The sequence below is a fragment of the Ornithodoros turicata genome, chromosome 5, assembly GCF_037126465.1.
Source record: "Ornithodoros turicata isolate Travis chromosome 5, ASM3712646v1, whole genome shotgun sequence".
Lineage (NCBI taxonomy): Eukaryota > Metazoa > Arthropoda > Arachnida > Ixodida > Argasidae > Ornithodoros > Ornithodoros turicata.
Genome location: NC_088205.1, coordinates 75306687 through 75325545, shown reverse-complemented (window position 1 = coordinate 75325545; position 18859 = coordinate 75306687). Strand labels below are relative to the sequence as shown.

The 18859-nt window shown below is 44.9% G+C and overlaps 1 protein-coding gene across 1 annotated transcript; it reads left to right on the top strand.

Moving 5' to 3' along the window:
• The first annotated feature begins 537 nt into the window (after positions 1–537).
• Positions 538–18469, top strand: LOC135394815 (glutamate receptor 1-like). The gene is made up of 16 exons (XM_064625821.1): positions 538–855; positions 2767–2925; positions 5904–6179; positions 7934–8181; positions 11176–11313; positions 11418–11503; positions 13650–13857; positions 13925–14032; positions 14130–14246; positions 14337–14552; positions 14646–14998; positions 15499–15697; positions 15994–16244; positions 16317–16425; positions 16493–16627; positions 16745–18469. The coding sequence occupies exons 1-16, from the start codon at positions 771–773 to the stop codon at positions 16826–16828; spliced, it is 2772 nt and encodes a 923-aa protein (XP_064481891.1). The 5' UTR covers positions 538–770; the 3' UTR covers positions 16829–18469.
• Positions 18470–18859: the final 390 nt, after the last annotated feature.

Below are 18859 nucleotides of genomic sequence, written 5' to 3'. Positions count from 1 at the left end.
TTACCTCTTCAAAGCGAGAGAGCCCGGCAACGTCGACAGCCACGTAGGTCAGTCCGTAACAGCTGTGGAGAGAGAAGGAAGAAGAAGTTGCAAGGGCACCGAAGCGAATGCGGGCGCGCTGAGATGCCCCTATAAAGTTGCAAATGTCCAAATACGCAACCACTTTTTTTTCTTCTTAAATTCATCCAGCAATTCATGCTGAATATTCCTGTACGTGAGAACGCAAGCTAAAACCCGTACTGCGAAGGCGGCGCGCAGAAATGAGAACTGAACGGGAGACATTAGATCAACCGAGCATCCCAGGGTGTACGTTTCTGACAGCTGCACGCGTCACTGAACCTAAAAACGCTTCAGTCATCCCTCACTCCCCGTGTCACCGAACACGCCGCCACCCATCCTCCCCTGGAGACTCCCCCCCCCCCTCCTCCCCAAATTTGGTTCCAAAATCGATCGTTGAGAGGCGCTCCTGCCGCTTCCCGCCAGCATGACGTCACCGTGCCTTCCCGTCACGCACTCCGCGCAACAGATCGATAGCCGCCGACTACTCTGGGATCCATTCTCCAGCATCTTTAATCTTTTCCTTGTGGATGTTGCGAGGACTCTGGGAAAGAAGTTTTTTTACCGCCATCCGCGAGGGCCAAATCAACGGAAGGGTTAATGTTTTTGAATGCATTGAGAACCATCGGTCGGTTCATACTCGGTGGATGTTAATGCAGTGACGGACGTTACTGGGACGTGTCTGAGGGAAGCGTGTGGATTCGGGTGCAGCAATGGGTCGTCTGTTGCAGTCGGTGGTTTGCTGGACGGTGATTGTGATTTTCGGGTTCGTGCACCGAGGATGTACCGTAAAAATCGGTAAGTTTTACTTCATTGCTAGGACGCGTCATGGATTTTAGGGATGTTACGCATTTCCTAAGTAGAGATCGTTGAACTCTCACTGCTCCAATGGCATCCCTGATTTTAGGCCGGCTCGGGAGCGGGAATAGACGGTATTGGATGCAATAGTGGATGAAATTTTTTCTTGCATAATTTATGCTCTAGCCGCTTTTATTGGATGTCTGTGCACCAAGATATATTAATGCAACAGATAACGTCCTACAATTTCTACATGAACATGCACGTATGTCGAAGAAAGGAAGGTTATGCGAGAAAAATATCCAGATTTTCTTCAGGAACGCACAAAATGTTTTTAACTCGCGATATTTTGACACAATCGCGAAGTATGTGCTGATGACTGTTGCATTGCAACAACACTCGAGCGAGGGCGTTAAATAATATAGGGAGCACGAGAGAGGATCTCACTTTCGCGTAGCTGCCACACCCTCCGAGGATGCAATGCGAAACCGTCGGGGAAAGCCGGAAACCTTCGCTTTCGTAACTTTTTTAACTTTTAACTAACTTTTTTAACTTTTTAATTGGAGAAGAGTGTACAGGCTTCGCAGAAAAGAAAGAGATGTAGCGAATTGCTTACATCTTCGTAATTAATTAATAATTAATTCTTATTTTCAATTTCAGAGTCACGTCTAAATACGTAAAATTATGGGTGTTTCCCAAATCTGTTGTCTTCGTTTTTTTTTCTGATTTTTTTTTCTATATGCAGGTGCGAATAAGCTAACCTTCCCAGCCGCTGAGGCTAAACTATCCATCATTGGTTTGTCAATCCTTCCTGCTGTCTGATGTGTGTGACATAAAACAAATTTTCGTCACAGAGCGCGTTGTTTATACAACGTTTTGCGAAATCTGTTTTGAATTCAATATGGCAGGAGTGGTGGTTCTAAAATTTGAAGCCTGTAATCCCTTTCAAGCTTCCTTTACCACCAAGCACGTCAGGTTCATGAACCATATTTGGAACGCTCTTAACAGTGTTGTACGCAAGATAAGCTGTACAAGATACTTCTGGTTGCCCTTGGAGGGGGGGGGGGTGGAGGGGGGCAGAAAAGGAACGTCATCAAACCAGAACTTTTATAGCGAAAGTTGAGAGAGGAGGACAGAGCTATATTCTTTCTCCATCTTTGCATTCTTAAAAAAATGTCGAGACATCACTGCAAAAATGTATTCTGTCCTTTAAATCTCACACTGATATAATGATGTGCACTCGTACCTTGCCAGGGTTTTGTGAGTTAGTTTCGCAAACTGATTTTTTTATTTTTTTTATTCTTATTTATTTTTCTTTTTTGTTAACTCAGTTTCTCGCATACGCTGCTGACGTGTTCGCCTGAAGGGCTTGAGGCCACAATCCTGGGAGCTGACCTGCCGCTGAGTCACCACAAGGTCGGCAGGTCCGCAGAGATCTGGTTACAAATGGCCACATGGCCTTCCGTGTCAGTGACGCTCTCTGTCAAAACCTGACAGGACCGTCCTCTCAACACCCAACAGAACGACAATTAAATGATGAATGATGAAGTCATGGGGGATTTTCTCGCTTAAGTTGCTGTGCTTTACCCCAGTTCATGTGGGTTGATATGGTTTGATGAGTGAGCCTGACACGCACGTGAATGTAGCAGGATAATGGCTTAGAGCTCGTCCAGTAGGGCTCTGTGGCTGCCAGAAAAATCAAAATCATAAGCGATCCAAGAGCCAAGCACTAGTGTCCGGGATTGCGTCAAGGTCCAAAAATCTTGGACATACTGAGTGGTCTGACGTCGTCGGCTCAACGACCAAGCTACACTTGTTGCTTCATTGTGGTACAGGGTAGAGTTATTGTTCTACGCGGAGCATATAGGGTCAGCAAGCTTTTATAACGAACTTTGTTTCATATCCTCACAGGTGTGATCGTCAAACCGGACCTGAACATCGTTCAAGCTGCTTACGAAGGAGTTATGTACAATTACAGCAACAGTAACGTTGCGCAGGAGATACAGTTCAAGGTCAAGACCAACTTCGCCACTCTCGAGGACACGGACCTGTTCTCCACCAGTCGAACGTGTGAGTGTGATAATCGTTCGTTTGCCATCCCAAGCAGCACAATGTACTGAAAGTCGAGTGCAAAGGGGTTGGACGGTATGTGTCTTGTCACTGTTCTTTAGTTTCATGGGTCTGTTCAAGGTTTTTCACCTATGCCCATCCAACCCCCTTGCACTCGACTTTCAGTACATTGTGCTGCTTGGGACGCTACATGTTTAGCGCTACAAAACCTACAAGGATAGTTTGATTGGCTGTATAGCATAGGCGTGGAGAATGAGTGACGAAAACGAGCACGTGGGTGAGCTGGTTGTGTCATTCGGAGATAAATAAATGGACGACCTGATCACCTACGTCATTGATTACGTAACGCCACCGAGCACAGCATGCTGGCGTGCATTATCAGCTTGATATGCCTATCAGCCGACGCGTTTTTTCAGCTTCCTGCCCACCACAGCAAAATATAACCTGGAACCGATCTTCTTGTGACGTCATATGCTTTTAAACAGAGGGTGGCGTTACGTAATCAAGGACGTAGGCGCTCAGGACGTCTACACGGCGATACCTGGTGCGTTTCGAAGAAAGCGGATCTAAGCCTGTTCGCTGCATGCTCACTTTCCCACTATTTTCACTTCGTGGCAGATTGTCGTCTTCTATGCCGCAGCGAATCAGATCACCTTTATCTCTTGAACGGGAAATGCGGCTTTGATTATAGCCGTTGATTCGTGATAGCGTTGCAGTGTGATGTGATAAAGAAAAAAAGAATGGGGATGTGAATCGCGACTAAGTCGGACTGGTGCGCCTACATACAGTGAATACAAAACATGTTCAGGAAAGAGGATGAAGCTTGGGAATGGAATGAGGCAGACTGGTTGGTCAAAGCTCTACAATACAGGTATAAGACACCGCAACAGTGAACGGTTGAAAGCGACGGAGTGCGACATGTTGTTCAAAAGTTACAAACGGGTGACTGTAAGATGTCAGACGAGAAGAGGAATCACTGGGGAGCGCGCAAGGCACCACATTTAGCGAGTCATGGAATGTTGCCCTCATTGCCCTCAGCGCCTTGTCGGGCAACTGGGGAACTAAAAGTTTCGCGATGTTGAATGCTCGGGAATGCCCCCCCCCCCCCCCCCCCGAGAAGGATGTGCAGTGTAGTAGCGCGTTCTCTCTATGTTCTATATCGAATGTATTTTAGCCTTTGCCTGTTTGTTTCGTAGTGAACTATCGATGTATTTTAAGGAATCATTCCAACTGTCCTGAACCTCCTTCTACCTACATCGTTCCACATAGTGTTCACCTGAGAGAAATAGGCTTTGCACACTGGGCACTGGGCTGAGAGAAATAGGCACACTGAGAGAAATAGGCTTTGATAGCGATAGCCTTGTAGGTGATACCCCAGTGTAGGTCCGTCCGTAGCTTTACGGGGTCACGTGACACAAAAAAGGTCTCTAAAAAAAACGAACTGCCGCCAACGATCACCCTATGAGACCATACCGCATTGAAACGCACTTGACGTGCTTTGCAGCGAAAGACGCATCTTCTTCTTATTTTTTTCTTCTTAAAGAACATAACGATTACATATCACCGTACAACGCAACCTTTCGAGCGTTAAAAATATTTCTACATTCACCTTTCCACACTATCACACAGCCTCGCATTCACATAAATTCAAAGCGTGTCGTGCCTCTTTTCCTCCTTTCCCGCTTTGTTTATCTACCTACCAGCCTATATAACCACGTTGTTCCCGGACTGTTGCTAGGCCCGGAGGCCGCAATTGATTTTCTTTTTTGTCCCAGGCAGCTGTTTCTACGTGGCCCAGGTTGACCATTTTTGAACTGCGAAATCGCCATGGAGATTCGTATCGATTAATTGATTCGACTCACTACAATTATTGTGTCTCGCTCGTCGCTTCGCGCCCAGTGGTGTGGGAAACCGACTCACTCGGGTCCACTCGAAATCGATGATGGAGCTGCTTAGTCGCTAATCTACATCGTGTAGTGTTTTGATTTGTTGCTGCTCTTGATTTTTCATCGTCGCTTTATGGTGCTGGCGAAGAAAGCGAAACCGATCACTTAATCTCCTTACCCGTATAAACTGTTGAGAGTTAATAACAGCGTGCGTTAGATTAGTTCAAGTAACGAATCATGTAGAAACGTTTATAAACCATGTTTTCGTGGGCAGCGGAAATCGACTAGCGCCACCTATATTTTCCAGCATTCGACGATGGAAAAATGTCACAGCGCAATAAACTGCATATTGACACAGTGTGTGAAAGATATCAACAACAACAACGTTATTATTATTATTATTTGGAGTGTTTCGTCGCCACAGATCATGTGTGAAAGATAGGCACATGTATTCCATGTAGTACAACTAGCTGTGTAGCTGTTAGGGAAAGATACCTGAAATAATCAAATGTATTGTCATCACGTAGTGTATTGTATTGCCAACTGTAGTGTATTGTAAGTATAAAATTCTGGAATTTGTGCGCGATCTTCCTAGTAGTAGTAGTAAATAACTGCCAAAAAAAAGGGAGAAAACGAGGGGGGCGGTACTTTTATAAGGTCGACAACAGTGCCAGTCCTTAGGTGGCTTTATCGAGTCACGTGAACTTTCACGTGGCACTCTCACCTGTCCCACCATCACGCGATCGTCAGGCTGCGTTTGCGGAACGCTCAACGGGTGTAACAATGCAAACAAACGATTTCACGAAACATTAAAAGGCTTTTACTAAAGATTTAGTAGGGCATTTCAGAAAGAGCTTGATCAAAAATTTACCCGAACGCTGGTCCTATAAAACTATCGCATTTAAAGGCGTTTGGCACAATGCCCAAACATGCAACCAATTCTTCTCTCTCTCTGTCTTTTTTTTTTTTTTTTTTTGCTGCGAATTATAAAGCATGGAGCACGAAGCTGCCATCACAGTGAAACGTGATGACACGATAATACAGAAACATGAAATGGTGTACTGCTCTTCATAATTAATAATTTCCTTTCAGTGTGCGAGCAGCTCCGGTCCAACGTGACGACCGTGATTTTGTCGAGCACCGTGCACTCGTCGCTGGCGCTGCAGTCGCTCTTCAAGAACACCAACGTCCCCTATGTGGCCACCTCGTATCAAGAGCACTGCAGCATCAACGTCGGAGGAAACCTCAACCTCCCTTCCGCAGACTCTCTCGGGGTATCCCTATTGCCCGACTATCTCCCCGCAGTCGCCGAGGTTATCGACCATTTCAAATGGGAGTCATTCGTCTATATTTACGACTCAGACAATGGTTAGTATTGTGTGTCCGTTCTCGCGTGACCGCGTGCGAGCCATGTGGGGCGGACCCTTCAAGTCGGCTTCTGTGCAGGACTTCAGTGTTATGCAGGCAAAGCACGCTCTACGGGAGGTGCTTGACGTGAATGCCTGATGCCTCTGTCGTCTTCGGGATCGATGTCATATGTGTTTGTGCGAGGAAGCGAGAAGCGTCACATGGGAAATAGCCGGTGTTAAAATTCGCTCGCAATAACTGTAATGTAATAGGTACGTTGAAATATAAATAGGAAGAAGCCAATATCCGTCGCAACTAATGTATAATGTAAATCCCCGAGACTAGGGAACACGAAGGGACAGACACAGCACGAAGTCTCACACTTCTTGAGACTTTGTGTTGTGTCTGTCCCTTCGTGTTCCCTAGTCTCGGGGTTTTACATTATGTGTCAACTTCACGAGCTCGCTCGCTTCTTAGCCATCTCTTCATTGGCAAGTAATGTGTATGCGATCAAGTTGGAATTACTCAGTACATATTTTTGGTTACTTCTAAGCTCAGGTAATTCAGTCGATAATCCTGTAGAGGAGTCTGGTTACTTCGATAATATGTTGCTAATTGTATTGATTTGTACCATCGATTTAATGAACCGTCCTGTATGCCGTTTCTGCATTTTTCCGCGGTTACCGGAGTTTCTTGCTAGGATTCACGTGAACATCATTCTTCTGCTTCTAACCAGTGCCAAAACATATTTATTTCGTTGAACATAAAAGGACATAAGCGAGCAAGTACACATACACAAACGAGCTGGTTTGTACTTGACGTTTGCAACATATGCCTGAGGTTGAGGTAGATGTAACTGCGCAGAACACAAAAACGAATAGTACAAGATAAGCAAAGGAAACAAAAGTAGCCGCAGCTCTTTGGCTGCACGTAGAACACGTGTTTATAAGTCCAAAACGTCGTCACACCAGCACTGTACAGCTATTTCGGCCTTCTTGGGCATCCCACTCAAACGTTGCCCACCAGCGCACTGTTGATGGCCCATGAAGGCCGAAACAGCTGTACAGTGCTGGTGTGGCGACGTTTGGGACTTATAAACAAGACATGTAAAGGACATTTATGCTCTTCGTTTCTGTGTTCTGTTTGGTTGTATTTCCTTCAAACGAGTGAATATGTTGCCAACATGCAAGTATTTCCGTCGTTAATACATTGACACAAATAACACATTGATATTTTTTTATTTTCCTCTTACACTAAAAATATGAAGGCGATTAATGTAATTAATACGATGAAAATGCGTTAGCATTAGAAGTTCGTCTTGCTTCTAATTGCTTCTCTTGTGCTTCTTGTCTGATTCTTATATTTTCATATACTTTTGACTAGTATTTTCACTAGTAGAAGGTCCGGGATCTATTGGAGAACGTTGCAGTTTAAGCTCCCACACGACATGCGACACAAACTCAGCCTCTCGCGAAACCCTCGGAGAACGCACGAGACACGTCTGGATACGTCCAGAGACGAGGCGCAACTGACGACAGCTCCAGCTGATGTGCTCCGCGCTTCCACGTGACGGAGAAGAGCGAATCAGCTTGCGGAGCGCAGCCTGATTCGCTCTGCTCCGTCACGTGCAGCGCTGTACACGGATACCACAGTCACCCCGCTACGACGCAGGCTTTTCTTCAAAATGGGGCTTCTAATGCTAACGCATTACTAAATTTCACTGCCATTGCACGTGGCTCGTGGTCCTGAAGACTCGCACTTAATTGCGTCCGTAGGTCCGTCTAAGCTGCAGCGGTTGTTAAGTCACCAGTACAAGAACCCCGTGACCATGAGGTTCGCCAAGCACATTTCCAACAGCAGCGAGGCCAATCAGTTTCTCAGGCAACTGGAAGATGCGGATCGAGAAAGCCGAAAGTACGTGGTTCTCGACAGTGTCTTCGACACATCCAAGGCCATTATCGTAGATCACGTTAGGGACATCTACATGGGGAGAAGGAACTACCATTTCCTCCTCGTCAATCCGGTGAGTCAATCGTTTCGTGTGTTTGACACTCTGTGGCGCTCTTTGTTTTTTTTTTTGTGCATTGAGATTTTCACACGTGAACTCTCCTAAACTGTTGCCTTTGGTGCCAAGCTTTGTGGTGATGTTTTCTTGTATTCCATTTCAAAGTGTATAGATTTGTGTGGTTTCCCTTTCTTCTTTTCTGAATAACGCGTCCTAGAGCAGCCAGTCCCGAGTGGCTCGGGAAAAACATTTAATTCTTTTCTTTTACAAATCAAATCAAATCAAATCGTGTTTTTGCTTCATCCACAGGTTAAGTTCCTCAGTACTCTTATATGAATCAATTAAAGGTGGTTTACTATTATTATTATTATTATATTAGCACTAAGTCTTATATATAATTAAGATTATATAAAGAAAGGAAATGTATAGAAAGAATAGTGTGTATTGGTATATTGTCATTGACGGCACAATTTGAACGTCGTTCTATTCAGCACATGATCGCTGCAGACAAGAATTAAAATGCGCCGAGAATGGCTCCATGTTTTTCTCAGCTTTCTTAGAGGGAGAATCGTCTTGAAATATGGAGCTGTTTTCGGCGCAGTTCATAATGTATGTCCGTTATGTATAAGTCATAGACCCATTGCCACAGAGGAAGCCGGACGTTAACACGAGTGTAAACATAAGTGAGTCGTTAGAATAAGGAGTTGGTTTTAGTTACAAAAGAAGGGAGATCGTTCATAAGGCACATAAGTTACCAGTATGACAGAAGCGCTTCGCCGTTGTAACACAGATGTAACGCAGATGTCAATCAACGTTCGTAGTACATGTATCAGTACCTTCTGTTAGAGGTAATCCTGTCGTCTGCATTGAAAGCTCGGATGTTCGGACGTAGCACGTAGCTTGTTCCTCCTGTAGCACGATACGGTCCAATCAGTGATAAACTCTAAAGTATCTGCATCACTTTTCTTCGATACGATCCCTACTTTCACCCCGTACGACGGGGTCTTCCGCGAACGCAGAAGCATGCTAAAGTACGTCTATTATCGTAACCGTTTTTTTCTATGTTTTTAAGTAGTAATTAACCGTGGTCTAACTGCCTGTTTTACGACTTACGAAGGTCCAGCAACTCCGCCCGGCCGTAATACCCCAACTAACGGCTCCGTCCCATCGATCCCCAACGGGTTCGCGCCTGTCTTTCGGGCTTCACGGCTTCCAATTTACGAGGCCGGTGATTTATTATTCACGGTGCCGTGTCCACAGACACGATCACTAGAAACTCCTATCGATATCGCAGTCATCGACGCCCACGCCAACAGGAGGGTCTCCCCGTTCATGATGGATGGGATAAACGTAGCTTATTGGAGGCACTGTTTGCTTCGACAGTTTTGTCACGTTAGAGTTCGCTTGGCAGCTACATTTCTTCGTTCATTTATTCGTTCATTCAATCGTTCGTCCGTCCAGTCGTTCATTGATTCGTTCACTATGGTGCCATCTTTACTTCGGCGTGCGTAAATACTAGTGCAAGTAAAGTTCATTTGTGTTCGAATTTATTTGCGGTATATAGCTTTGAGAAACAGTCGAGCCTCTATGGTCTTCTTAAGAGCGGGGAGGTGGTCTGGCACGGCGGAACCTGTCCCCTTAAACTGAGCAAAAGTTAATTGGCGATGCGAATCAGCCCACGACGTACACTAGCCCCCTCCCTGTCTTCCACTTCTCTGGCAGCTCACTGCAATAGCTCCTTCGCAGTGGCATTCTGTCAAGCACGGCAGCTTTATAGGGCAATCGTCGGCGGTAAACTTCTGTTCACGCGGTCAGTGTCACGTGCCTCTGTAGAGCTAAGGACTGACTTACACGGTGGTAATAAAACTGTCGCATTAAAAAACAAAACTTATGTCACATAGTGGCTAAGTAACGTAGCTTTATCACGTATCTCACTAGAGACCTGAAGACAAGAGAGAAAGAGTAGGACAGGTAGACAAGAATTTTTTATTTTTTTAATTAGGAAAGAGCTAATCGCGTCCTGTACTTTTTTTTCTAAAGGCAGCAGTCATGGTTTGCTTCGGGGCTTTCGCGACGACGTCGCACCAGTTTGGAGCCGCAGCACGCAGCTCTAAAAATGCGACACAACGTTATCTCACCCTCACTGTTTAATGCGAAACGTGCCTCGAGTGCCACCACATACGACATTGTTCGCGATGCTCCCTTATTGATGCTGCGGGTATAGCAGCCTTTTCGGTGGCTGGCTGATATCTACGGCACGTGCCCTGCATGGGCTGGCCGGCAATGCACCAGGAAGGCTGGCGCTGCAGCCTGCTTGTAGGAGGTTGGGACAGGAATTCAGGGACACATGACGTTCACTGCCGGAGTGATTATTGATATTCCCTAAGCGTCTCCTCATGAAGAGTCGGAATTTTCTCAACACTCCTTCTTTTTTTGCGCAATCTATTTCGTTCTTTAAAAAGTTGCGTTTTATTTGTCACATTCTTTGTGTCTCTTCGAGGGCTGTGGAGAGACTGCTTCTGGCACGGTTATGAGAAACACTCTAGATTTCATCCGTCCTGCATGAAAAGTATCATACGGGCAGCACAGAAGTGGTTCTGCATGACGATGATGATGATGATGGATAGAAGAAAAAAATGGAAAATACATGCTTTAAGACATTCTCTCTCTTTTTTGCTTTGATACCTCCCTTTATTTTTTGATGGAATATGTACGAATGTTACTTTATGCGTTTTTTTTTTTCGTTTTTTTTCTAGATACACAACAACAGACTCGCTTTGTTCGTAGTTCGCAGGTGTGCGTTGGTACTTTCGTAACAGATTGATTTATATTATCTTTATATTTTTTGGTACATATCCATGCGTACATTAGTATATAAAATGCGACAATGCAACGGAAACGAAAACCTTTAAACATATCTTGGTCAGACATCTAGATATAAGCAAGTGTTCTTGAGTTTTCTGTTTTAATTTTTCTCTCTAAATTTGATTACGCTTTTTTTTTTAATTCAAGGTAGTGAATGAGCTGTCTTACCAGAAGATCCCAGAATTTGCTGCCGTCAACATCACAGGATTCCGCATGATCAGCGAAGACCTGTCTCAGCAGTCGTCCTACGTACCAGCGCATGAACCTAAAGAGAAGAAAATAACGGTATGCTCAGCGGATCCGCGTATCAATACGACCATGATGTAGAACGCTGTCAACTGCCTTTCAGCTTCTTCGTAGCTGAACTCCATCTCACTTTCTTTGCGCAGGTCGAAGAAGCTTTGATTCATGACGCAGCGTCCTTGATCGTCAACACGTACAAGGACCTCAAGCTGCGCAGCCTCGTTCCCCACAGGTACGTTGCACACGAACCAGGCACCTCTTGAACCACGTACCTCTTGAACCACGTACCTCTTGATTGCCTGTCAAGTGCCCTTGATACAAGGGCACATCCGACGACTGCCATATTACTACTGTTCATGTTCTAAGGCACTGAGGCTCGTATTGTGTTTGTCTGTTTGTGTGTTCCAGCCTCAGAACAGCTATACTTTCCATCGTGTAATTTAACCCCACGTAACCAACATGAGTATTTAGACGTCATCACAAGGTTACTTCTGAAGAATAACAGCGCCTCTATGACTTTGAGATGACGCCGTAACTGCATCACTGTTCTCAGTTTGCCCAAAGGACGAGCAACTCTCTTTGTGGTAGAAGCTTGGCTCCTTGCGATGTACGGCAACTCTTGAGCGTGTGATTTCCTATTTAAGAAGCCTGTCATAATAAAGGCCTCGTCACACTGAAAGACAAAACACAAGACACTGGGAGACATTGTCGGCGGCCGCAGCCCATGTCTTATGTCCGCGTCAGTGTGACAAGACCTCTAATTTTGATCAGTTATGACTAAGCACTTGTCCTGTTGTTGGTAGAGTGGTAAAAGATGCAGGACTCTTGAATGTTCATGACGTGACGAGATATCAACCAGTCGTGGTACTTGCGTAGGCAGTGATGGGCAGTACTTGAAGTACCAAGTACTCAAGTAGTACTTTAAGTACATTTCTGTGTACTTGTACTTTACTTTAAGTACATTTTAAATCGTGTACTTTGTACTGTACTTGAAGTACTTTTTTTGAGTACTTTCTCATCAAGTACTAAAGTACCCAAATCTGGAATCCAGACAAAAAAATCACAAAAGAGTATAAAAAAATGCACCCTATACTAAAAGCGCTAAAATTACAACACGAAGACGAAAACAAACAGATAAGGCTATGTATCTGAGTTTTCGTCTTCTTGACATCACTTTAGCGCTTCTAGTGAAATGCAGTACCAAGATTCCGAGTGTGACATTTTACCAAAAAGGATTTTTGTGCTTTTAAAGGGCATATTTGTTGAAGCAAATCTATTGTTGCGAGGCTTGAAATGTTGAAAAAGTATCAACTCTTCTATGATTGAGTAATGCCCCTGCCACACGTGTACTCTTCAGTGATCATTGAAACCAATCGTCATTGAGCACGCGCGTAGCGCCATCTCGGGTGTAACGTGTCAACCTTTCAGGGAGCATTGGATCCAATGCTTTTTGCGAAGCTGACACGTGACACGCTTGGTGGCGCCGCGCACGTGTTCAATGTCGATTGAAGTCAATGTTAATTGAAAATTGCCCGTGTGGCAGGGGTATAAAATGCATGGAATGCAAACCGGCAGCACAATGACTTGGTCAATTGTCATTTCAACTCTCCCAATGCAAGGTTGTATGCTTTTTTTTTCATATTGTTTCCTTCATTGGCAATTAATAATCAATTTATATCACCATGTGTGATTGCGTTACACGATGAACACTCTCAAAGACACACATGCTTTCATTTTTACATTTTGCGTTTTTTTAATTGCTCGCATGGATTACATTGCTGCATATCACAGTCGTAAAAAAATGGAGGCTTACATCGTGTTTCATCCTCTTTAATTTTCTTCATATTCTTTTTTAAACATGTTGTATTTCAAAAAGCAGCAAGGAATGCCCAGAAATGTGTAATCTCTGTTGGCTTATAGTTTTTTCCCCTGAAATCGTCTAGCTTCCTATACCCGAAGATTAGTACCGGAACACCACACTGGGCGGGTGATCTTGGATCAGTCAGGGTATAATACTATTTTGTATAATCACAGCACAGCTGACTGATTGCCTCTCTACATCTAACTGCAAATTATAACATTTGATTAGCACTTAACCTAGGTCTTTATGGTTTCAGAGCATTTGTCAAGGATGCTCACTAAAGTTTCGCCAAAAGAGCAAGACACAGATGCTTAAGAGTGATATGGAAAGTGGTACAAATTAAATTGGCGATGTACTTGATGAGTACTTGAAGTACTTTGCCTAGTACTTTGTACTTTACTTGAAGTACATTTTGAATTGGGTACTTTGTACTGTACTTGAAGTACTAATGACACCAGGTACTTGGTACTTTACTTTAAGTATAATTTTGAGGTACTTTGCCCATCACTGTGCGTAGGTATTCGTATATATTTGAAGACCACGAGGAGACTGAGCACGTGGCACCAGGATCTCTGGTCATGGCCCATGGCGAGTCCCCAGAAGCTGAAATGGTCGATGAGGGAGACCAAGTGCTGGCCGATGCTCCAGACACTAGGACCAGCTGCGGAGGGCAGCCGTCAGTGCCACAAGAGTTGGGGGAGATCATCACCAGAAACCTCAGAGAGGTGAGGTCTTCTAAACCCCCTTCTGATGGCGGAATCTGCGTAACTCCTCTTGTGTTCTTAATTGCAGAGAAGTTTTCAGGGCCTGACTGGCTTCATACGGTTTACCTCTGATGGATGTCGAATTGACTACGGTATTCATGTTGTTCAGTTGAACACCAAAAACGAAGCCGTAAAGGTAAATTCCTTCCGCTTCTGCGATCCTTCTGTGAAATCACGCATAGCTGTGAAATTTTTTTTATGTCTTTCATTGCTTAATGTAACTTTGCTTTCAGATCGGAGAATGGTCGGACACAAAAGGGTTCGAAGCAGTCACTGCACCTGCACCGAAGGTTGAGAATGAGACGGAAGCCTTAGACAAGAACAAGGTCTACATTGTCAGAAGTGTCCTGGTAGGTACATGTACCTTTATTGTAGGTCACCCTAAGCTATAATGGTCTTAATGACTGCGCAATGGTCTTAATGACAACTGGGTTGCGCAGGACAAGCCATACATGATGCTGGAAGAGTCTCAAGAGCTCACGGAACGAACAGGAAATGATCGGTTCGATGGCTACTGCAAGGACCTCATGGATCTTATTGCGAAAGACCTCGACATTAAATACGAATTAAAGGCTGCTGAAGAAACAGACTATGGCAGAAGGGACCACAAAGTCCAGGGCGGCTGGACCGGCTTGGTTGGTGAAGTCTTGAGAAAGGTACCACATAATGTCCGTGCCGTAAATCTTGCAGTATGTTGCTAAAAGACGTCTCCACGGCAACTTGTGACCGTCGGTACTTTGCTTGCCCAGGAAGTGGACATGGGCCTCGGAGGTACCTTGGTCACCTCAGAACGCCTGGAAGCCGTGGACTTTACTGTGCCATTCATGACAACGGGAACGGCAGCACTGATGCGGAAGCCTCGGCCACGTTCAGGGGACGGCATGTTCACTTTCCTGAGGCCGTTCTCCTTCGTGTTGTGGATCTTCGTCGCATCGAGCGTGGCCATCGTCTTCGTGATCATGTTCTTCCTCAGCTTCTTCACGACGCGTGTATCACCCAGCAAACCCGGTGTGGAGCCCAGTGCTGCGGGTTCGCTGTACAAAAGTCTTTGCTACTCTCTGGAGGCTTTCACACCACATTATTTGGACTCCTATTACGCCAGGTACGTTTCGACGCCATGATAAAAATGCGAGAGTTTTTGTTGCTATGCCAACAGTTTCTATTTTCAATAAATCGGCTGAACAATAAGCTGTCACCATTTCACGTCCTCCCACACTGCCAGGAGGAAAAATTGTGGTTAGATTGATGCTCCGCGGACATATTCTTGTAGAAGACGGTTCGCCCAGATTGTCTTTGTGTGCAAGTATCTGAAACATGCTTACTTGAGGGTTGGGAAGTAGATTGCCGTCGTAGTAGCTAGTTTTAATAGTGGGTTTTAGTAGTATCGTACGCTATCCCTTACGTACGCTATACTAAGACTCACTATTGTTGAAGCTGTAATAATTTCAGTGTGAAGTCTTCTTCCTCCAGTTTTGTCATTAACGGCAACGGACAACTTGCTCGATTTCAACGCGCTCTTAAGTACGGCAGAGTGTTGGCAGATATCCGCAAAGAGTTCTTTGTCAAAGTGTGGTCATTATATTCATCTGGTGGCAAATACAGGTCAATATCTGGTCGGCTGGTAGGCAACATCTGGTGGCTGTTCATCGTGTTCGTCTTCTCGGCCTACACAGCAAGCCTGGTACCGTACTTGTATTCAGAAACACGGCTGCGAGACCTACGGACTCTGGACGATCTCGCACGCCAGTTGGACCTTGAGTACGGGTTCGTTAAGCAGTCGCCTGCTAGACAGTACTTCGAGGTACGCAGAAAAGTTGTCCCTTGTAGCTTTCTCTCAGTTTTCCCACACGCCTCTAAATGGTGATAAAAATAGTGATACACGTAAGCACCTAAAGCTGGTGAAGCTCCACTGCAGCTCCAGCATGGAGCTCCAGCTCCTGGTATACCACGCTTCTCTTGTTCGCAGAAGTACCGTCACTTAACTTTTTTTATTTTACTTTAATTTTATTTTATTTATTTATTTATTTATTGACGCTGCCCTTACCACACATCGAGAACGTAGCCATCTAGAAGCTGAAGTCTAAGCATCCTTTGCAGAATTCAAGCTTGAACTCCACAGTCCACAAGAAGATGTGGGAGTTCATGAACAGCAAACCCGACGTATTCGTCAACTCCTACGAAGAAGGCGTAGAAAGAGTACGGAAGTCAGAAGGAAAATATGTCTTCTTGACGGACGCAAATAAAGTGGACTACATCAGCTCACAGAAGCCTTGTGACACCACGAGGCTCGGAGATGTCGCTGGGGTTAGAAGCCTGGCCATTGCGTTGCCCAAGGGCTCCTTCTTGAGGCACGTAGACGTTCTCATTAAAACTTCTGCACAGGTTACTAACTAGTTTTAACGACACAATTTACCGTACAGAAAGCACCTCGACGGTGCTATTACGCGCCTAGCGGAACAAGGAGAACTGGACAAGCTGAAGAAAAAGTGGTGGGTCGAAAAATCGTCGTGTAAGGAGAATGGGAAGCGGGTAAGATGTCTGCTTTGACTGGTTCCGGTTGCTAGGCATAACACGCGTATATTACCACTTGTTCCAGGCAAAGCCGACCGCGATGCCGTTAGAGAACTTCATAGGCGTCTTCTTCATCTTGGGCGGTGGCGTTGGTCTTGGAATTCTGGTGGCCCTCATTGAGACCATCTATAAGGCTTGTACGAGGTCGTCTGCTGCAAAGGTATCGAATTTGAAGATATCTACTTTGAGCTTGCACGTTAGCTTCTTGGTCTTGAATATGGACGATAAAAACAACGACGGAACTCAGTAACGTTGATGCGTGCGCCAACCATTTCAGGCTGGCGTTCCGGAAACTGCGTCGACCGGTTCCGTCCCCGTGCCGGAAAAGGAATTTGCGGAGCAAGTCCTCGTCAGCGCGTAGGAACACAGGCAACAACGTTAACGCAAGAACGAACAAAATGTAACGACGAACTACGAATGTACCTCCGACTTTGGTTACAACTATCATTTCCATTATCAAACGACAAGGCCCCGAAGGGCGAGATTTCCGACTACAAGCTACACCATAACATTTTCTCTATATCAGGAAATGTTTTCACTAGCAAAAAGTAGTCCCGAACATTAACGACGTTTCAGTCAGTGTGTCAAAACGTGCCGCCAATCCCTTTATCAGCGTCGTGGCGCGAGGGCCAGACCATCGGAACGATAAACCGTAAGCCCCCTTTCATTTTCCCCAGTTTCTCGACAAACTTTACAACCAGTACGAAAAGGTAATGCTCACGTAATATGAACAAGTTTTTGAACTGTAGCGTTTTTTAACCTCGCAAGTGTAGCATGTGTTACCCGTGTGTGTCCTTTTGTAAGGCCCATTGTTCTCCCGAATCCAACTGTTCCATAAACAATATTTTGTACGCTTTGTATATCTCGGCGGTTTTTCGGGCCGCGAAGATGCTACTACGTCATTTCCATTCCTCTGTATATTCCATGTCCCATATACCCTCAAGTCGTGGTGTAAATGTCGAAGTGAGGGCTCGCAGCGTCGTTTTGCGTACCCTGATTTCGTAGTATTGGCGTCTGATAACTTTTGGTATCATTTTCATCTTGCTCGACCTTTGTATCTTTTTTTAACGATCTTTTCTTGTGTTGGCAATCGAACGTTGTCGATTACTCGCGGCATCTGCTTCGCTACCGAAGCAGCACTGTGTACCGAATGTTGATATGCATGGGGGTGGACCCCAAGCAACACAATGTACTGAAAGTCGAGTGCAATAGGGGTGGACGGGTAGGTGGAAGACCTTGAACAGACTCTTGAACCTAAGGGACATTGATAAGACACATACCGTCCACCCCTATTGAACTCGACTTGCAGTACATTGTGCTGCTTGGGATGGCTGGCCTTATCAGTACAGTGGTTCGTCTTATCAGTGCAGTGCTTGATTTCGTGGACCTACCCATGTAGATAAGAACCTTGATCTACATGTCCACCCCGACGCACTGGCACATTTATTATACGTCGTGCTGATTATGAAGTTCGGGTTTCCTATCCCTTCCTTGACACAACTGTCGACATGTATTACCATCCTTTCCCCTTTTATCTTTCCTTTTCCTTTTTTTTTTCCTTTTTCTGCCAATAAATCCCCCTCCCCCCCTATCATGATACCGATTGTCCCAGAAAACGACAGCAGCATTGTTACATGGCAGTTCATGATACATATAGATTTCACCAGCTCATTGTACATAGCTCTATCTCTATATAGGTATCTTATCAGCGAATGACTTTGTATACGACTGTGTGTCCAAATTGGTAAAATGGTGCTCAATATAGTGGATGCGTGTATACACTGCCGTTTAAGTAGCGCTGTATTGTAACGTTGCTCATAAAATATTGTTTCACTCCTTTTCCTCTATCTATATATTATATTGCTCTGTGATATATGGCGAGATACACTGAGACTTTTTTTATCAGAATTTCCGCGATAAAAAAAGGAGGAATGTTGTACAGGCTTTTGCTGCATTGTTACTGTATTTCGTTTTTCTCAAATAAATGGCTGATGGTACGGTATTGATGTACATAATATAATAGAAGTAGAAAGAAAAAAAAATTTGAAACGTAGGTCGACTGGTGCGACCAGCTGTTCCGTGACACCTTATGTGTGAAAGCACTGAGTGATTTAAAAGATTACTTCAGCACGTATGTCCTTGAGGTAGTTCGCCAGGGCACACAGCACAGGTTGTTGGTGCTACTTTGGCCATCTCCCCAGTACCTCCTCAACGCTAAAAAGGCCGTTTGTCAAGTTTAGCAAGGGCGTTCTTCAGTGTTCACCGTTATGGGGGACCTGTTAAGTTATGCATGGTTGTGACTTCTTTGCAGTCGTGTCAGTTTTCCGCTCTCCTTTTATCCTTAGAGGAACTTATCCTTAAAGGAAAGTTCTCACCGAACTATTGGGCGTCG